Here is a 20,331-nt window from a genome sequence, read left to right as displayed (position 1 = left end):
CACTTTGTCTGTATTCCTTCCCTGCGGGGAGGGAACCCTTTGGTTTCTTTAATATGTAATTGCTATAACAGGAATTTTACTTTTATAGGTTTTAGGTTTTAATGTTTGCATTTACTCCTTGAATTTAATTAATTAACATTTTCTTTTGGTTACCAGCTTACATTTTTTTTAAGATTTTATTTATTTATTCATGACAGACAGAGAGAGAGAGAGAGAGAGAGAGAAGCAGAGGGAGAAGCAGGCTCCCAAGGAGCAGGGAGCCCGATGCGGGACTCGATCCCAGGACCCTGGGATCATGACCTGAGCCGAAGGCAGACGCTTAACCATCTGAGCCACCCAGGCGCCCACATTTTTTTTTTTTTAATGTTATAATAAAAATGGCACCTCGTCAAGTACCATTTGTTTTAGTTGGAGTTTACTCGTAAAATTTCTGTCTCCTTTGATGGAGAGTTGCATGAATCACTCCTTGTTCACTGAAGCGAGAAAGTACGGGAAGATAACCTTTAAAATTATCTGTGACCGACATCACTTTAATTAATTTCAGGAAGGGAAGCAGAGCTCAGGGGTGGAAAGAGTAAGCCAACATATTGTTGTTGATGGGAAAAGCGTTGCTTCATTTAATATTGTGTTTTCAAGCTGATATCACGACTATGTAACGTCTGTGCCTGTGAGGAGCTGCTTCAGTGTGTGCGCTCCGCTCCACACTCCACACTCCCTCCCAGCCTGTCTCCCTCTCCTCGGGCTCTCCTCCTCTCCATCTCCTTGTCCTCACTCATGTCACCCTTCAAGGCACTTCCAAGGCCCGTGATTTTCCTTCACTTTCCTCTCCAGTGGCCGTGCCTTTCTGTTTGCTGGGTTGCACTGGAAAATACAGTTTTTACTGTATTTTGCAATAATTACTCTACTAACTTCTCTCTTTCCGTTCCTATTTGTCTTTCTTCCTCCTATCTCCTTTCCCCTTGGTTTCTCTCTTTCATATTTAAGTCTTTTAAGTGTGTATATTTACTGTGGAAAGACATACATAACATAAAATTTACCATTTTACTATTTTTAAGTGTGCAGTTCTGTGGCATTAAATATATTGACATTTTTGTGCAGCATCGCCATGTCAGTCCCTTTAATTAGGTGATTTTTCTGCTTATCTTGGGGAACAAAGGGGCAGAAACATTCATTGCTGTTAGAAATAATTCTTGGGACATGGGCTTTGGGTGATAATTACAACTAAAGTTGGTTTCCTTCAATGACTTTGCCCCAGACAGAGAATGGGCTTCGGGACAATGACATCAAGCCGCGGGTCAGTGAGTGGGAAGTGATCCAGGAGACGGGGACGAAGCTGAAGCCCATGTATGGCCCCGGGTACACGGGTCTCAAGAATCTGGGTAACAGCTGCTACCTGAGTTCCGTCATGCAGGCCATCTTCAGCATCCCAGAGTTCCAGAGAGCGTAAGTGTCCCCCCGCAGAGCTGGGTGCACAGCGTTGCCCTTTGTCCGCCCCCGGATGTGCAGGGGAAGCTCGTCTTCATCACCTGCAGGACATGCCACCGCATCTGTGTGGTGTGACTTCTTGCACTGAAGCTGGGTGAGAACACTTGTCAAGTGTTATGGGAATCAGGTGAGATCAGGAGAGCTTTGTAACTGAGAAACTTACCGGGGCTTGTCGTATTAATAATGGCTTCCGTTTTTAGACCTTCAGTCCCCCTCTATGCCAAGAAAATATTAATCATCCATCTTCACAGCACGCCTGACACATTCCTTCTATAGATATGCTAGGAGAGATTCAGTGATTGGTTTGGTCAGTGTTGCCCTCCTGGTGAGTGGAGTTTCTTAGAGGATTTAAGGTTTGCGTTATTCACAACTCAAAATGTGGTTTGCGGACTGGTGCTGGTCCTTGGACTGCTGGGTATGGATGTGTGATAACTATGGAAACGGAGAGGGAGCATGTGGAAATTTTTGTAGCAAGTCGACATTGTCATGCTTTATAAGTGGCATTTCATTTTTCGAATTACTTTTATTATATATCTTAAAGGAGACATCTGTATGAGTTGAAATAAACAGAAAAGCTGGCCCTTCGCCACAGATAATCGGGAGGCACTGATGGAGGATGTTTCCTAAGTGTGTGTGTACGAGGCTGCCTCCTTCCTCCCACACGGAGGGCAGAGCGGCTATGTCTTGTGGCCCTTCTCTTCTCTGGGCTGGGCTTAGCGGGGGTGCTGCACAGACCGGGACCGAGGCTGGTGCACTCGTGGGCAGCCACTGCCTGAAGTTCAGAAAATTATCTCTAGTGTATTCCAGAGCGGGTTGGTTTCCACCATGGTTCAAGTTTGGAAGAGGACACACACTGACCCACCGATGGAGGGGCAGACAGCCTGCTGGGAATAGCCCAGGGCAATGTTTTAGCCCTGTGGAGTTGAAATGCTAATGGCTTTCATGGTAGCTAATCAAAAGTATATCAGACACCCTCTTCTTTTCTCTCTTGGTATTTGAAGACTTACTTTTCTTGCTGTTTTCCGGCTTTGGAAATTTATGGACAGTTTGCGTGTCTAGTTTTCATTTTCTCATCCAGCCAATGAAGAGTGGGTTCTGCTCTGCTCAGCAGGTTGCTGGGTGGGGAGGGGGTTCAGTGGTGAACGAAAGGACGTGGTGCCTGGCTCCACTTGGGGGAACAGACGGTGAACAAATGATCATAAGAACAACTGCATGGTTATAAACATGGTAAGTTCCGTGAAGGAAAAGGGGAAGAGATGGTCAGGGAGGGTCTCTTTGGAGAGAGGGCACACAAAGGGACACACACCTTGACTGATACGCAGGAAAACTGGGGAGAGAGGGTTTTGGACAGAGAAAGAGCAAGTTTGAAGCTCTGAGATGGGAGCACTTTTTCAAAGGTATGCCTCACACATCATATTTTTTTTTTTTTAAAGATTTTATTTATTTGGGAGGGGAGGGAACACGAGCGGGGGGAGCAGCAGAGGGAGAGGGAGAAGCAGACTCCCCAAGAACAGGGAGCCCAACGTGGGGCTCGATCCCAGGACCCTGGGCTCATGACCTGAGCCGAAGGCAGACGTTTAACTGACTGAGCCACTTAGATGCCCGACGCCCGACACACTGTATTATTTTTATAAATTTTTGCCCATGTCTCATACTTGTATTCTTATTTGATTGGGGAACAGTGTAACTTCATCTTACGTTTCTCATGGTCCTTGATTTAAATAAAAAAAATATTGAAGGAAAGGCCTTGCGGTAGATGTTGTGTAATTATTATTTCTTTTAAACTAGAATGGAGGGAACTTGTGTTCTTTGGTTACAAAACCCAACAACTGTTTCGGTGCCTTACAGCCTATAGGTTTTGAAAATGCTCTCTATCCTCCAAAGTTTGATGAACAGTCCTATTTCTGAATTTTTTTCTCTAGTGAAAAAAGGTACCTCACGTCTGTGTTTTGGATTTAAGATTCACATATCTCCCCTCAGTGTTGTTTCAAGAGTCTCAGAATTGTATATTACTGAATATTTAATATTCTATTTTCTAAACATTTACTGTGTATATTAGAACATGAGCAACCTACTCATAATACTTGTCCTCAGTCTGTTCATTCTTTTACCAAACATCACTTGATTGACATACTTGCTCTTCAAACTCCTTTCTCCCCATCAGGACTAACTCTCAGTGGAGTTGGGTCCAGGAGCAGTGTCTCCATTTTATAAGTAGAAAGAGTGACTCATGGAGAGATTAAATGGCTTACGCACAACCAGAGTGTAATTCGGAAATGTCAGCCTGACTCTGTGATACCCTGCCTGCCACTAGAACCCGGTTTACATTTCAGAATAATTCTGATGCTGATCAAATCGAAATAAATGGCGTATAAATTGATTGAGAACTAAGATGGATTGTCAGATAGCAAAACTACTTTTTTGAGAACCACTAGACTGCAAACTGAAGTCACGATACATATTTTAAAAAGTATCTAGCATTACTTCTGTGTTTTAATTCAACTTTGTTGTAATGAAGAATAGTCCTCGTCATTCAGAAAAGTAATAGAAATTACTAGCAAAATGGACTTTTCTGACATCAAAGATTTACCACCTTTAATTTTTCATTTTTCTCCACCAATCTTGCCTGAAAGCATAAGCCTCACTAATGCTTATCTTCCCAGTGAGGTTTTCTTATCTGGTCAGCTTTTGAAATACGATAAAGACTGGCTTGTAAGAGATCTAATGAGTTCATCATGTTGTATATTAACAATTCCTCTGTGCAGTCTCTGGCTGTGGATAGTTTGGTTACAAAGTTTGGTTGATCTCTTATTTGGTCCACTGAAAATTTCTAGATGACATATCCAAAAGCCATTTGAAAGGGCCTGTCCCAGAGAAGTGGGCTCTGTTAATTTTGACAAAAGTACATAATCTGGGGTACAAATTCTGAGTTTGTAGATAGCAGGTGCCTGCAAGTGTCCGGTAGTAGAGGTCATTGCTAACTACTAGTGTGTCGTGGTTCTCTGCTAGGGCTTTGTCGCAGTAATGCCTTTTCTGTTGGTTTATAGGTAGTCAGTTATGGAAGGTGGTTATATGATTACATTATATGAATGTATTCATTCAACAGATGTTTTTTTAGTGCCTTTTACACGTCAGATGCTATTCTAGTGCTGGAAATGCAGTAATTTAGAAAATGTATCTGCCTTCATGGAGATTATACTCCAGTATATAATCTCTAGAGAGATAATCAACAAGGAGATAAATTATAAAATTGCAAATACTGATGCATGCCAAGAAGAAAGTCAACCAGGATCAGGTGATGGGGAATTAGGAGAGGTGGGGAGGTGCTTTTTAAACAGATCTGAGATGGAGCAAAGGTCTATGGAGAGAACATTCCGGGAAAGAGATAGCAGATGGCATGACCTTGAAGCAGGTGTGAGCTTGGCATGTCCTGGCAAAGAAGGACACGTGGCTGGGGTGCTGTGGACTAGGGAGAGGGATGGGAATGAGGTCAGAGAAGTGGGCAGAGCAGGGTGCATGAAGTGCCGGGGAAAGGGATCTGCTTCTGGATTCTTCTCTCTAGAGCTTTCACGCTCAAGAGAGTCAAAGCCTGAAGACGGAAAGATGAACAGCACAAAGCAGAGGGTATGAAATAGGAAATGAACTTACGAAGTGAAAGGAATGATTGTATATTGAGGTTAGAGATGGGTGGTGGAAGTTGGCACTGCTCTGTCAAGGTAAACTGGTCAGAAGGAGGGGCTGGGGCCTGCTCAAGGGAGCACGGACAGGGCAGAGTGGTTCAGAGCAGGGGTTTGGAGCCAGGCTGCCTGGTTGCACTCTGGGCTTCATCACTCCTTCCTTGGGTAACTTTGGAAGCATGCTGATTTCTCATCTCTCCAATGGGTAACAATAACCATCCCTTCCTCATATGGTTGTAATGAAGACCCAACCAGATTATACAGAGAGCCCTCAAGAAGTGGTAGTCGTCACTGCTATTATCATCAGTATTCATTTTGATACGATTGGCCTAATTCCTAGTCTTACCATTCATTTTATTTTTATTTTTATTTTTTATTTGATGGGGAGAGAGAGAGTGAACACAAGCAGGGGGAGTGGCAGGGAGAGGGAGAGGGAGAAGCAGGCTCCCTGCTGGGCAGAGAGCCCATTGTGGGGCTCGATCCCAGGACCCTGGGATCGTGCCCTGAACTGAAGGCAAATGCTTAACCAACTGAGTCACCCAGGCGCCCCTTACCATTCATTTTTGAGATGGTAATTGAGATGGCATAAACTGGTGGTTCTTGATTCTGGCTACATGCTATAATCACTTGGGGGACCTTGAAAAGATTGCAGATCCCAGGCCTCAGTCTCAGGCAATGACATCAGAACATCTGGGGGTAGCTTTGGCTTTGGTGTTTTTCAGAGAAACTCTATAAGTGATTCTAACCTGCACCCAGGGTGGAGACCCACTGATAGAAGCACAAACATTTTAGGGAGGCCCATGAATATGGCTGCAGAGGTAGGATCTCAGGAAAAGTTTTCTTTAGGTGGATGATTTAACTTTGATAGAAAGGCAAGAAGGTCTTCGCTAGGATGGCAGCTTTCTTTGTTTCTGTTCTTCCAGTTCGTATGTTTTGACTCTCCCTTCTCATTTTCTAGGTATGTAGGGAATCTCCCAAGAATATTTGACTACTCTCCTTTAGATCCAACACAGGACTTCAACACACAGATGTAAGTGCTGATTGAAAAGTATCCAAAAGTTTTTTAGAAAAGTATCCAGTAAGTGTTCATAATGGTTATTGCTGGGTTGCAGAATTAAAGGCAATTATCTCTTTTTTAAAATTTTCTGTATTAAAAGTGTTCTAAAATGAGCACACGTTACTTTTGTTAAGAAGAAAGATATTAATAGTTATTTATAAAGTACTGAGGATGGTCTGAAATGGCATCAGTTATCAAGAAAAATCAAATAAATAAGTTATTTTTGAGTAATCAAGATAAAATGTTCCACCTGAAAGCATTCATAGGTAATGTTAATGTCTCTATGGGGAAAAAACAATGACCTTTTTGTTTTTCTTTCTCCCTCCTGTCCAGGACTAAGTTAGGACATGGCCTTCTCTCGGGCCAGTATTCAAAACCTCCAGTGAAATCTGAACTCATTGAACAGGTGATGAAGGAGGAACACAAGGTATGTGTCCCAGTATTTGCCATGTTGATAGGTAGGTAGGAGGATCTTTACCAGCCACAATGTGGATTTCCTATGATTTGGCACATGGTAGCTATAAATTTAACGAGCTGTCAGAATAGCTATTTCATTTTGGAGTCTAGGGTGTCTGTGTGCTCTTAAAAATTGTGCTAAGTAATAGCTAGGGTTGGAGTTTCTAGTGACAGTTGCTTTATGGATTATATGTGAGTGTCATCATTAATGGTTTTCAGAACAATGTTCTTCATAAAATAGAGCTGAGATGGAAAGAATAAGCCTTACACAAATATAAACATTTTCTCCTTGGTAACATAATCTTGGCCCTTATAATATCTTTCTTCTCCTAAGTCTCAACTTTGTTTGCTAGGATTTTTCAAGAAGCTGGTTGTTAAAAAACAACATACACATTCCTATTCTACCCCCTTCTCCACCCCATTCCAACCTCCAGAGCTGAGGATTCTGAGTTTCTGGAGAGGTCTGGGCAATCCTCATTTTGGTAAGCTGCTAGGGGGTTTGTCAAAACACTCAGGTATGAGAAACTCAGTTGGCCATTCAGTCACTGTTTACTGATAGAATAACTGAAAGATGCACTCCATATCCTGATAGCCAGACTTGCATTTCCATGTGCCTGCAGAGTGGGCTACTGACCCCTCCCTGGGTGGCTCTGTTGCACAACTCCAGAGGGCACTGCTCACAACCTGGTCTTTTTTGAGTGGTGCCCTTGAAATTCTGCAGTGCCCAGCTTACATAGCTGCATTTGGCAGCCTGGCTCGTAATGTTGCCTATGGCCTGAATGGAGTGCGTGCCCCTTTCCCCCACCACCTGCTCTGACCACAGAGTGCTCTGACTTGACTTAGTGGACAGAGCTCAAGTGTTGGCCTCTGTGCTCCCACCTCGAGTCAGCCATCCTTAACTAGATCGACAGCAGGAATGGAAAGTGAGTAAACTCTTGTTCATAATGAAGCCAGCTAGTTGGGGAAATGAAGCAACTGAGAGAAGGGAGAGTATGAAGGGAGCATTTAGAGGTGGTGTTTGGAGGTGAGGAGTAGGAAGGGGCTGAAGAGGGTAGAGAGGGAAGTAGACACTCCAAATGGCCAGGCTGGGAGATCAGAGTGGTGTGGGGGCCGGAAGATGCATTGCCATCCAGCGTGGCAAGGTACCGAGTTCCTTATCCATCCAAGACTGGAAGGCCCTCATCTGGGACGCAGTTGAAGGGATGGTTTGGGTGTGGGTGGGGTATGGGGGCATCCAGGCTTCTTCTACCTCTGAGCTCCTGTGAAGCTTTGAAGAGGTGTTGGTGAAAACAGCTTGGACCAGCATTTTCTTTTCATCACATTTAGCTTGGGTTTGTATCCATGCTATGCCACTTCTTAGGCCACTTTTGGGTCAGAGCCCACCTTCCTTGGTGGAGGAGAAGGAGACTGGATTGGGTCTCAGGGACTCTGGGATTCCTTTCCAGGCTCTGTAAGGAGCTGTGAGACTGTGGGCAAGTCACGTAAACTTCCAATCCCAGCAGTCAAATGGCAGAATTTGTCCAGGTAGTGGTTGTGAATGTTGCAAGTGTGAAGGTTCTCTCTCCCATGTAAATAAAATCTGGGTATATTACGTGCCTGTGGTTGTGTTTTTGGAATCTCCTCATTTGAGAAAATATGGAATGAAAAGTCATCAATTTTGGTGATGTTTGTCAGTAAAGTTTGGTTTTGTTAATATTAAAATGTCCTTTTACATTAGAATAAAAATAGTTCTTTTTTTTAAGATTTTATTTACTTATTTGACAGAGTGAGAGTGAGTATGAGCGGGGGAGGGGGCAGGCAGAGGGAGAAGCCAGCTCCCCGCTGAGCAGGGGCCCGACGTGGGGCTCGATCCCAGGACCCTGGGATCACAACCTGAGCCGAAGGCAGCCTCCCAACCAACTGAGCCACCCAGGTGCCCCAAAAATCATTCTTATATGAGCAAGGCACATTATTTATTCATTCTATGAACAATGACTACTTGGGGCCCTTGCCCCCTCCTCACCATTGGGCTTTAGTGACTATTGTGCAGTAGCTTTGTGATCTCTAGGGGCCTGAAGCCTACATGTGGAAACTCTTGCTTTGTGTGGCCCAACATGGGTAATCTGGCAGCATTTGGGCCATATTTGGCCTGTTAGGTGTGTTTTGCTTGGCCCATACATAAATATCTAAATTTCCAGCCTCTCTCTCTCTCTTTTTTTTCTTAGAGAGAGAGTGAGTGCAGGTCGGGGGAGAGGGACAGGGGGAGAGGGAGAGAGAGAATCTTAAGCAGGTTCCATGCCCAGCATGGAGCCCGATGCGGCGCTCGATCTCATGGCCCTGAGATCATGACCTGAGCCGAAACCAAGAGTTGGATGCTTAACTGACTGAGCCGACAAGGCACCCCAGAACTTCCAGGTTCTCTTAAACAGTCAGACCCTGTGGCAGTTCCAGGCCCATGATAGCAGATGGCTGGAGCTGAGTAGCGGCCCTCCCTTCAAATAGGACACACAGTCCCCGGCTGGTTCCAGTCCCTTTGTGATTCATGACTTGGCAGGTACGCTATTGTATTTGGGTGTGTGACCTTTGATTTAGATGATCTGTAAAATCCTTTCCTGCTCTATGATGCCATGATCTAGTGGTCTTTGAGAAAGAATCCTGAATGTGACCAGTAGTACGGGTGTGCATCTTGGGAGTGGTGGGGAAGACCTTTCTAGGTGGGTGGGGTATGAGTGAGTCTTTGGCTCAGGCATCAATAGGGTCCCTTTAACGTTCAAAATGAGCTTGAAATGACCATATGATTTTCTTTGTGGCTCTGGAGGAGTCAGTTTTAATCTGTTACGTGAACAGACAAGTAATTCATAGTAAAATCTCCATTCCCCTTGACAGTGGAGGGAATTACTTTCTGAGGTGTCAGGATTTTCACTGGCAATTGGTTTCAGAGAAATCAATTTGTGAGACTCTTTCTTCTCTCAGGGGTCAGGAGCCCTTTGGTCAGGTGGCCTTGTCCTGGGCCTGTGGCATTTGTGATTGGTAATGTGCCCGAAATGCTCTAAGAGAAGAAAGAAGGTGTGCTAAACCAGAGAAGGGGATGGATCACAAGAGGAATGTGCGGTGGAAGGGAGAGAGAGCAGGAGAGAAGAGTCAGAGCCATGTGGTGGGAGTGCCTTTTTTTGGGCCCCCACCAGCAGCGGTACTAATAACTAAGATTGCTTATGAAAGGCCAGGTTCTTTCTGTATGCTCACTAATGCACAAAAAACCTTGCCTGAAGTTCCACAGCCAGCGAGTGGCAGGGCTGGGATTCACACCAGGCAGGCTGGCCCCTGAGTCTGCTTTTGACCTCTACACGATCCTGCTTCCCTGATAGTTGTCCCAGCATTTCCTTCAGATGTCCAGTGCCTCAGAGTGTGGATGGTGCAGGCGGATGACAAAAGAGGGTCCTTAAAGTTTGCACAATTACCAGGTGGCCCCGGCAACTTATTTCCCAATGCCTCTGTCTTGCATTTCTAGGCTATATGCTTCCCGGTGTTAAACTGGTCTTCCACAGACCAAGGTGAAATCTTGTTTTTATATATGCATGCTTAATGCACATTTTCATCTGTAAAAAGATTTGTGGTATTTGTTTTGGGCACTGCCGTTTCTACATAAATGTGTTGAATTGATTTTTAAAATTAAACTGCATCTGCAGTAGATAAAACCTCTCACTATAAAGGGGCACTTTTCTTTCTTCAAAAAATATATTCCTGTCTTATGCAATCTGAGACCACGCTTTCACACTTTTTAATGCCGAATACTCTGTAATTTATTTCTCCTTCCAAAGATAACATGTTTGAAACAATTCTATATTTCAAACAAACTGTATTTCTTAAGTGACAATTCATTTGATTTCCCCACTAAAAAATCCTTGACGCATAATTGCTGGTCTCAGTTTTTGATCAACATGAGATAACCAGTGTTCGACTTTGAGGTGATGTAATTTTACCCCCAAACATGAGAACTTTATTTTCACTAATCTCCATTTTCCTAGGTGCGGCAAATGTAACATTTCTAACTCACTTTTTGAAATAAGAAAAATAACTTGGGGAATGTACTCTGTTCCTTTAGCTTTGGAGATTTGGGGTTTGGATCTAGTTAGGAACTGGGTTAGATCCAAGGTTTATGGTTTAAGGTTAAACGTTGAAAGGAACAGATGCCACACATCTGTGTATTAGGGGCAGGCTGGGATGCGTCTACCTTTCTTTTTATTCCTGGAGTTTTACAATGTAAATATCTGTGCAGGTATTGCTCTTTAATGTGATACAAAGCCCCACTTTTGCTGTGTGTGTATTAATTAAAGCGTTAGGCTCAGAGGAATGTGAGCGAGGAGTGTCTGGCCACCTTCTTAGTGCAGAGTTAGACAGAAAGTCCTTGTAAGCATTTGGGAAAGATTCTGAACACCGTAGCCCTCTTGCTAATTTTAGCTGATCTGTTTTGCAATCGCTGATGGAGAAAGTAAGTACAGTATCCTATAAATATGACAGGTTCCTTAGGTGGTTGCTATTTTGGAGACGCCAGGGGCTCCCTCCTAATAAAGGTAGTTGTCGGGACTAGCCATGGTTTCAGGTATAGAGGGGTCGGCTCATGGGTGAGAGTGTGTGCTTCCTGAAGGCAGGTCTGACTCTTGATCCAGTCCGGTCACTCCCTCTCCTCGTGTGCGACAGCGGACCCATAGGGGTCTATCACTGGCGCATTGCCAACTAGGAAACACGGTTTCTTTGACTAAGTTCTTTGGTTCTTATTTTGACTTTTGGTTTAAGTATTCACTGCCTTATTCAGAGCCCGGTCATTAAATTTTTTTTTTTTTTCCATTTGCAAATACGTGTACAAGTAGCTTTGTGTAGCTTCAGCAATTGCCGTTCTGCGGGTTTGGTTTCAGTAATGCCCCCTAGGCTCAACTTTTCCTTTCCCTTCTCTTCCTCTGTCCTCCCCTTCCTGTCCCTCCACTTCCTTGCAGTGTGTTAACACAAAATCCAAGCATCCTCCTTGTCACCTGTAAATGTTAGCACACATCTGTGACTAGAATACCTTTTTTTCCCCCACATAAAAATCATGTTAAAAGTTGTTTCAAGTGTTAGAAGCACACCAACAAAATCAATAACCATTCCTCAGCATCGTCCAATGCCCAGTCCATGTCCAGATTTCCCCTGCGGTGTCAAAGATGACTTTTATAAGTCCCCCTGCTTTTCTTTCTGCGAGCTATTGATTTGTGGAAGGAGCTGGATCATTTGCCCCAGGATTGTTTTGAAGATTTTTGCCTTGTTCAGCTTGTGTTTCTGATAAGCTGGAAGCTAGATCTGGAAGACTTTTCTACTATACCAGATACGAAGGGAACATACTATTAGTTGAGTATGGGAATTAGGGGGACTTCCTCTGCAATCAGGTAGAATAGGCGTGGGACATGGGTGCAGGCCGCCAGCCCAGCTGATGATCAAGGCATTAACTGTGGAGTAGTCTAGTTTGAACTAAACAGCTCGAATCCAGCTGTGAAGTTCAGGAGCTGGTCTGCAGTGTGACGTGGGGAGGGAGAGAGCATCTCTCTGGTTAGGAAGCCTTTTCAAATAACTTCCCAATGATTAGCAGTTCTCAAGCTATAGCTTGGCAGAAGATTGAACGAAGGATTAAGGAAGGTCAGTTGAGAGAAAACAAGGAAATGAAATGGGTAGAGAAAGAAAAGAGGTGTGGCTAGCGAAGGAGCCTGGGCACAGTCCAGGTTTGGGGCTGAGGTTCTGGGGATTTCACCACAGTCCCTGTTGAGACTCCTTCCAGTTACACGACCACATGGTGGCAAAAATCAGCAGCTGACTTTTCTGAATTTCCTGACTTGTTAAACTTCCCAAGGCAGCTGCTTTGATGGGGACTGGCAGCCACATCAAGCTGAAGCCCGGCTTGCAGGAAGAAATGTCATCAGCAGCAGGGAACGAGTGTGTGCTTATGTGAAGGCCTAAAGAGAGAGGCACAAGGTGAAAAGATGGATTCCACGCGGTGCCCCTGCACTGCCAAGGGTGGAGGAATAGTTGCTGGACCGACCATAATGTTGGCTCCAGAGGCACGTGGGTTTGAAGAGAGCTTACTCAGAGTCCAAGACATACTGTCTCCCTTTCTCAGCAACTGGTGAGGGGGACTCAGGGCCATCAGAGATGAGAACTAGTGTGTGAAAGCGGTATTAAGACATGGGATAAAAAGAGAGAGACAGACAGATAGACACGCAGAGACAGGCAGCGAGACGGAGGGACAGCAAGGGACTGACTTTTGTAGCTGTGTGTTGCTGGGCCAGCTACTTAACGCTGCTTTGCCTCAGTTTCCTCACCTGTCAAGTGGTGACAATCATCATCATCAATCATTATCATCAGGTTAAGTGAGTTAAGCAAGATACATGTATTACAAGGTACTCAGAACTGTGCCTGGCACCTAGTAAGTATTCACCCAAGTTCCTAGAATAATGTCTGACATGGATGAATAAATGTTAGCCATTATGCAAAGGCATTATTTTTGCATGCTTGTGTTGGCTGATGCAATGCAGATAGGCATCAGCAGTGTGAGTGAAGAGAGTTACAGTTGTTACATCGTTTTCAGGAGGTGTATATACAGGTAAAATTAATTATCAGGTATATAGTGGTCTTTACCTAGCATTGGAAGCACATCTGAAGACAGGTGTGTGTGCAAGCTGGGCCACTTATGTATAGTTTCCACGTCCTCGGATGCCCCCATGCTGCCGCTTTGGGGCGTTGTCCTCTAAGAGCTCTGGACACTGTTCCAGGTCCTGGGCAGCGTCCCCCAGCATTTGCCATAGATACATGTGTTGTCTCTCATTTCCCCATGGTCTCTCAGCTCTCCAAGGGCAGAATCCCCAGTGGTCTGCGTGAAGTAGGTGGTTAGTAAATACTGGATGACAAAGTCAGCAAGACGGGACAATTCACCCGAGTTTTATTAGAAACATTGCTTGGAACATATGTGCTGGGGAGCTGCAGGGAGGTGCATAACGGAGTTTTCCCATCCCCTGTTGCATTTGACTGTGTAATTGTGCACACCTCCCATGGTCTCTGGACCCTAGCTATAAAATGAGGATAGCGGCAGTACCTTCTCTGCAGGGTTATTGTTGAGTATGAAATGAAGTGACAGGTAACACTGTTATTAGATGCGTGAACTGGGAGGGGACTCAGGAATCAGCTTTATCATGAGCCCATTTCTGTCCTCAGTGGCGATATGGACTCATCCCACTCTGCTTCTTCAGAGCATTGCAGACAGATTGCTTAGATTTCCAGTGAGTTCCTGGAGATTACCAGCATTAAAAAAGTCCAGTTCACATCAAAGGCAGCTTAAAGCTTCTCTCCCCTACCAAGCTTGGGGGTCTTGGAAACCAGCGGTGCGCAAGGGTTAGCATCAGCGTCCTCTGGCCCCACCAGAGTCAAGCAAGGACCACCAGATGGAGACATTAGACAAGAGGCAGAGCCTTTCGCTGGGCTAGGGCGTTTGGCTCCCTCTTGGCTGCCATGGCTAGCTTTTTGTAGGGGCACATTAGTGGCTCTTTAGAGATGTCCCTCTTCCCTGCTTGTCCCCTTAGGGACCTCCCTGGGACCTCTCCCTGATGCTCTGTCCACCTGACCTCTGTAGCCCCCACCTCGGCTCCTGCCTCAAGTCTCCTCCGCCAGCCAACCTTCCATCGTCTTATGCAGTGCCCTTTCTGAAGGAGCCTGACAACCTTCTGAGCTATCCTTCCGGTCCTCGGGGAAGTTCGTATATCCTTGTCCTCCAGAGTTGTCCCTGCCACCCGCTCTTCCCGCTCTGTCATCCTGGCATCTGCTGCCACCCTCCTCCAGCGTCTCCAGGCGAGGGGCAAGCTCCTGGGAACAACCGTGCTCTGATCCAGAGACAGCCCAGGGCAGACGCATGAGCCTGAGCACCTCTGCAGTGGTTACCGGGGTTGTGTGGTTTCATTTCCTGTTCTTGCAAGGACTGCAAAGGGACTGTTGCAGTCAAGTGAGCCAAATGAATTTTTTGGTTTCCCAGTGCATATAAAGCGATGTTTATGTGATACTGTGGTCTATTAAGTGTGCAATAGCAATGTACATACCTTAATTAAAAACACCTTATTGCCGAAAAAGGCTGACCATCATCTGAGCTTTCAGTGAGTTGTCATTACTGACCACAGATCACCCTAACAAATACAATAATAATGAAGAAGTTCGAAATATTTTGAGAATGACCAAAATTTGACACACAGACACAAAATGAGCAAATGATATTGGAAAAATGGCACCGATAGACTTGCTTGATGCAGGGGTGCCACAAACCTTCAGTTTGTAAAAAAATACCATATGGCCAAATCACAATAAAGCGAAGCACAATCAAACGAGGTATGTCTGCATCCGGGTCTCTACTAGGGCTTCTCTCCTGCTCTCTCAGGGGGAAGGAAGGGAGGTATGGAGAGCGCTCCTCTCCGTTAACTTCCTTCCGAGGACCCACTCATGCCGCCTCTCTAGCCTGCTCTGAAGTGGGCTCTCACAGCAAGCCTTGTGAAGAGGGACCTCATAATGCCTTTTCTTAGAAAGTGGGGCTGTTTATCATGTCTTGTTAGTGTGATGCCCGCTCCACAGGAAACGTCCAGTGAATGCTGGCTCTTCTCATTGTTTAGCTTCTGTGGGCTTCAGTGGGCTCATCTGAAAATTGGGGTTTATGGTAAATCCCTACTCTGCTGGCTGCTTAGTGCCATGAATGTGTAGGAAAGTGTGGTTCATTTGTTTTATTTTTATATTTCAGCCTCAACAGAATGGGATCTCTCCACGCATGTTTAAGGCCTTTGTAAGCAAGAGCCACCCAGAATTCTCCTCTAATAGACAGCAGGATGCCCAGGAGTTTTTCTTGCACCTGGTGAATCTAGTAGAGGTGAGTGAGTCAGTCTTTGGAAATGCTCAAAAGGTGGTAAGAAGGGTGCGCAGTGCCTGGGGATGGTCCCCTCTGGCTGGGCCGGGATGCCCACCCCCAGCCCCTTTCCTGAATCTGTCACTGTCCCAGCTGGTGCTGCATCGGCGTGAGGCTGTCTCTGCTCAGCCCGTGTGGCATGATCGCTGCTCATGCTCTGTTTTCTAGCACTTCTGGATCTCCCCGTTCTCCTTTTAATTTGTAATTAAAGGAATGTTTGTCCGTTATTTCAGTCAAAGTTCTTTTTGATCTCCGTGACAAAGCTCCTTAAGAGTCCAGTGTGGTATTTGGTGTCCTTGTGCCACCACTCAGAGATGGTCACACTTTGCTCCCAGCAGAGTCTAATCACATTCCGTGCTGTGGTTCTTAAAAGCTCCCGAGAATTCGTGATTAAAGGCTTTCTTCTCCCTCTTAAAAAACAACTTCTTTTTTTCTGATTACAAAAATGTTCTCTGTGGAAGATATAAAAAGGCACAAAGGAGAAAATCAAAATAGCCAGTGGTAACAGCCCCTACAAATAAGCAGTGCTACCATTTCGGTGTCTGACCCACCAGACGCTTTCCTGGTGCATTTATTAATTCTCTCCATGCTGTTTTATAAGCATTGCTTTCCACTTAACGTGTTGTGAACATTTTGCCACATCATTACATATTTGAACATAGCGTGATTTCTTTTTTGTGTATAATTTACACCAATGCATTTCCATGACCCCATCATATGTGCCTTGATTTTTGCAGGGCAGTCCTTTACTCTCCCCCCTTCTCTTTAGTCTGGCTCCCTCATCCCCTTTCTTCTGATTCCTGCTGGGTCAGTTCCTCTTTCATAACTGTTAGTGGCTGCATGATGTTCATTCACATGATGAACTGTAGTTTATTTAACCAGTCCCCCGTTTTTGGATATACGCCTGCGTTTTGTTTTTAAAGTACTCTGGTGAACTGTCATGCCCAGAGAGAATGCTTTTTAGTGCCAGATCCTTACACCAGATTTATATATTCTCTTTTGTGCCAATTTTTATTCACGGCTTAATATTCGTACGCTTACTAACCTGATCTAATCTAACCTTCAGAGGAACCGCATTGGCTCAGAAAACCCAAGTGATGTTTTTCGGTTTTTGGTGGAAGAACGTATTCAGTGCTGTCAGACGCGCAAAGTCCGCTACACGGAGAGGGTGGATTACCTGATGCAGTTACCTGTGGCCATGGAGGCAGCAACCAACAAGGGTAATGGTCCCAAAATGGGAACTTGGCTATGTGCTTCCTCATACGTGCAAACAAACCCTCGAATCAGAGATAATACGGTTTAGTCACTGCTGAGTCGCGTCAGGAGGAGACCCAGCCCAGATGGTGTCTGGTTCGCATGTCTCTTTCCCTCTTTTCCCCAGTCCCCATGTGCCTTTCTTGTGAGAAGAGTCCGATGCATCACGGGTTTTTGTTTGAGGGATTATGGGTAGAACCTATTTTAGTGCCTATAAATTTGACCAATTGGTTGGCTTGAAGTCAGCTTATTTTGGGGGAACATTATTTGTAATTATAGATGTAGAAAATTCTTTAACATTAGCACTCATGAGTTGTGCCATAAATTCTGGGGGAAGTGAGACGTTCTAGCAGCGATCTCTTGAAATAATCTGACTTTGGCATCTGAGTATTGAAGACGCCCCCTGTGGGAGATGCAGCAGGGAAGGGCTCTTGCAGGAGCGAGGCCCATTAGAAGGGTCTTTGGACTTTAGAAGCAGGAAGGAGGTGGAGGAACTGCTGGGGTCTCAGGGGAAGTTTCCTTCAGTCAGTCTGTGTGGTTCTTCCCAGGCAGAATAGATGAATGGTATTTCTTAGAATTAACATTTAGAAGCAGAAAAAGGCAAAATGTCTGCTATATTGCTTATGTCCTGTGAACTGGTCATTTGCGTAAATGTCAGTAACTCACTGGGTGGCCTTTTTCCCTCTTTTTTTGGGGGGGTCAGTTTGTTGTGCTAATAGAAAAGCGATGATTATGATGATTTTAAGATGAAACGATTTCCATTTTCTATAAGCTTGTGCAGCTTTTGGCCAGTTTCTAAATTCTTACCCATTGTATAAAGTAGAAATGAGGATAGGGGTCTGTGGTTTGTTTCCTTTTTAGAATTAGGCTTAATTGTTTTCTCTTGCCAGCCTCGGAGATGTTCCACTCAGTTCTGTGATCCTCTCTAACTCACTGTTTATAATTTATGAGTGGTAACTATTCTTTTACAGAAAGATTTATAATTTAGTCCCTGGAAATTGATTGCTGGGACACCTAATACTGGCATCCTAGATATAGGTACATCATAAACTGATTGTGGACTGGACACTGAATTTTAAACCCATATTCAGATGTGCTTAAGAAAACACATAGGTGCATAAGGGTGCCTAAAAACTGATAAATCAGGAGTGATTTTTTTTTTTTTTGTAAACAAAAGGAATTCTCAGACCTCATCAAAACTATGTAAAATTTTGACTTATAGGCAGTTTCCAAGAGCACATCTGCTGACTCCTGGGAAGTTGGTGGTGTGCTGTCTTCTTTTTCCCTTGGTATTGAATCGTTTGAGCAGGAATCACGTAGAAAGCCTTCTAGGTTGGCAGCTCTGCTGTCTGACCTTGTACGTAACCTCAACCTGAAGTTGTCTGGGCAGTGTTGGTTAGAATCATGGGCTGAGTGCTGTGGAGGACTGCAGTCCCTATAGTCCATCTCGCTCCTTGATCTGCACCCTCCATGACCTCTAATCAGAATGGAGAGATGACTCTTGGCTCTCCTTCAGTGTGAAATTCTGTGTGTGTGAAGACTTCGTGATTGGAAGGTGGCATTTGGGTAATCCCAGCCTTGACTCTGGACAAATGGAAGACCAGGTTCCCGCATCACTTCCAGCACATGTGAGGTCAGGACCTCCGATCTGGGCTGGAGTTCACAGATCCCTCCTGTCAGTCTCAAAGGCAAACAGGCAAAAAAATATGAATGGCTCATTCAGCCTGTCGGCGCCACCCTAAAGTCAGCTCGAGAACAGCCTTTCAGTAGGCTTTTCTGGATCCGTGAAGGGCAACAAGTAAGCAATCCTGCCCCGGCTCAGACACCTTCAAGAAGATTGGCCCAAGGGGATGTTTTCTGCTTCAAGAAGATGGAGTGAGTACAAACTCATTTGTCTGCTCTTTTACTCAGATGAACTGATTGCCTATGAGTTAACGAGGAGGGAGGCAGAAGCAAACAGAAGACCCCTTCCCGAGTTGGTTCGCGCCAAGATACCATTTAGTGCCTGCCTTCAGGCTTTTTCTGAACCGGAAAATGTAGATGATTTCTGGAGCAGCGCCCTACAAGCAAAGTCTGCGGGTGTGAAGTAAGTGCACATGTGTGTGCGCTTGTGTGTTTGTGCTTATGTGGTGGTAGTGGGGTGAGGAGGGGTCCCTGAGGGGTGTGGACTGGGTAGGGGAGAGGTGGTGGGGTGTTGTATGAGTCTGTGCACGCTTGTTCATGTGTAGTGAGATGGGGTTATGAATCGTGCAACCCTAATGGTCATAGAGCTCACTTGTGTGAGGCCTGTCCAAGAAACTAGGCTTATAATTTGTGTTGTGTGTTAGGGAGGGAATGTCTTCTCTTTTCTTTTTTTTAAAGGAAGGTTGTGGTTTATCCTTTATTAGGAATTTTTTTTTTGCCGAGAACCCCCAAAACCCCCACCCCCACCACCACATGGCAGGAATGATATTAAGAGATTACAGAAATACTTATGACAGTCTTCAATATTTAAGTTCCACTATGATAGATTTTAATTCCATAATGAAAGATTTGGCTTAGCATGTGGTGACCAGGGCTCTCAGGGCATCTCGAAGTGGACATAGTGGACATTGTTCAGATGAGCTGTTCAGGACGTAGAATATGCTTTGTTTCCACATTGTGCACCTCACTGTCAGGTACATAAAACATTTTTTCTCCACTTTATTAATTGATTTTATACAGTCAAGTCCTTGCCAATGCACAGCATACAATTGGAAAAAGAGTATTCATAGAGGCATAAAATGAAGGGAGGTCTGAAAGTTTGGCTCTGGGAATTTTACTTTTAGGTATTCTTTGGCCGTCTGTCCTCCTAGCCAAAGTTGAGCTCTAGTTCATGCAAAGAGGTGTGAAAGCTGAAGAGCTACTGCTAGATGTTTTTTATCACCTCAAGTAGCAATCTGACTTAAATCACTTATTCCCTGCAATAGACATCACTCAAGATTCCCCTTTGTTTCAGGTGATTGATTTCATATTTTAAAAATGGGAAAACACAAAGAATTTATTTCAGAAGTTTAAAAAAGGCTGTATTTTCTTAAAATAATTTTTAAAAATGTTGTTCATATCCAAATGAGATTATTAATAGTCCATTCAGTTATCAGTTATCCATTGTGGAGTAAGTTTTCATCCTCGGATTGCTCAGTTATGGGATCTGTGTGCGTGCGTGCGTGTGTGTGTGTGTCCTTGCGGAGAAGCGTTGGTGAGTTGGCGTGTTCAATGTGTGAGATTCACTTCACTGCAACCTGGAGCCATCATTGGGCAGTTAGACATCTACACACTATCTTAGCAGTAAACTCAATTTCTTTCATTATTTTCCCCCCAGCTTTATTGAGATATCATCGACAATACTGAGATATTGACATATATTGATACATATTGAGATAAAATAATATTGTGTAAGTTTAAGGTATAAATATGATTTTTTTTTTTTTACTTTATTGACAATAGGT

At 44.5% G+C, this 20,331-nt stretch overlaps 1 protein-coding gene across 3 annotated transcripts in view; it reads left to right on the top strand.

Moving 5' to 3' along the window:
• Nucleotides 1-20,331, top strand: part of USP13 (ubiquitin specific peptidase 13) — a 109,908-nt gene that overhangs the window by 55,497 nt on the left and 34,080 nt on the right. For all 3 annotated transcript variants that reach the window (XM_073896840.1, XM_025878299.2, XM_073896843.1), the window contains 6 exons: nt 1,256-1,443; nt 6,121-6,192; nt 6,553-6,646; nt 15,449-15,574; nt 16,677-16,830; nt 18,776-18,950. In XM_073896840.1, the coding sequence (XP_073752941.1) occupies nt 1,256-1,443; nt 6,121-6,192; nt 6,553-6,646; nt 15,449-15,574; nt 16,677-16,830; nt 18,776-18,950 (809 nt within the window). The remainder of the gene's footprint in view (nt 1-1,255; nt 1,444-6,120; nt 6,193-6,552; nt 6,647-15,448; nt 15,575-16,676; nt 16,831-18,775; nt 18,951-20,331) is intronic.

The sequence above is a fragment of the Callorhinus ursinus genome, unplaced genomic scaffold (assembly GCF_003265705.2).
Source record: "Callorhinus ursinus isolate GAN/ISIS: 27379988/994484 unplaced genomic scaffold, GSC_fseal_2.0 scaffold1, whole genome shotgun sequence".
Taxonomy (NCBI): Eukaryota; Metazoa; Chordata; class Mammalia; order Carnivora; family Otariidae; genus Callorhinus; species Callorhinus ursinus.
Note: the sequence above shows the minus strand (reverse complement) of the source record. Positions and strands in the feature narration are given on the sequence as shown.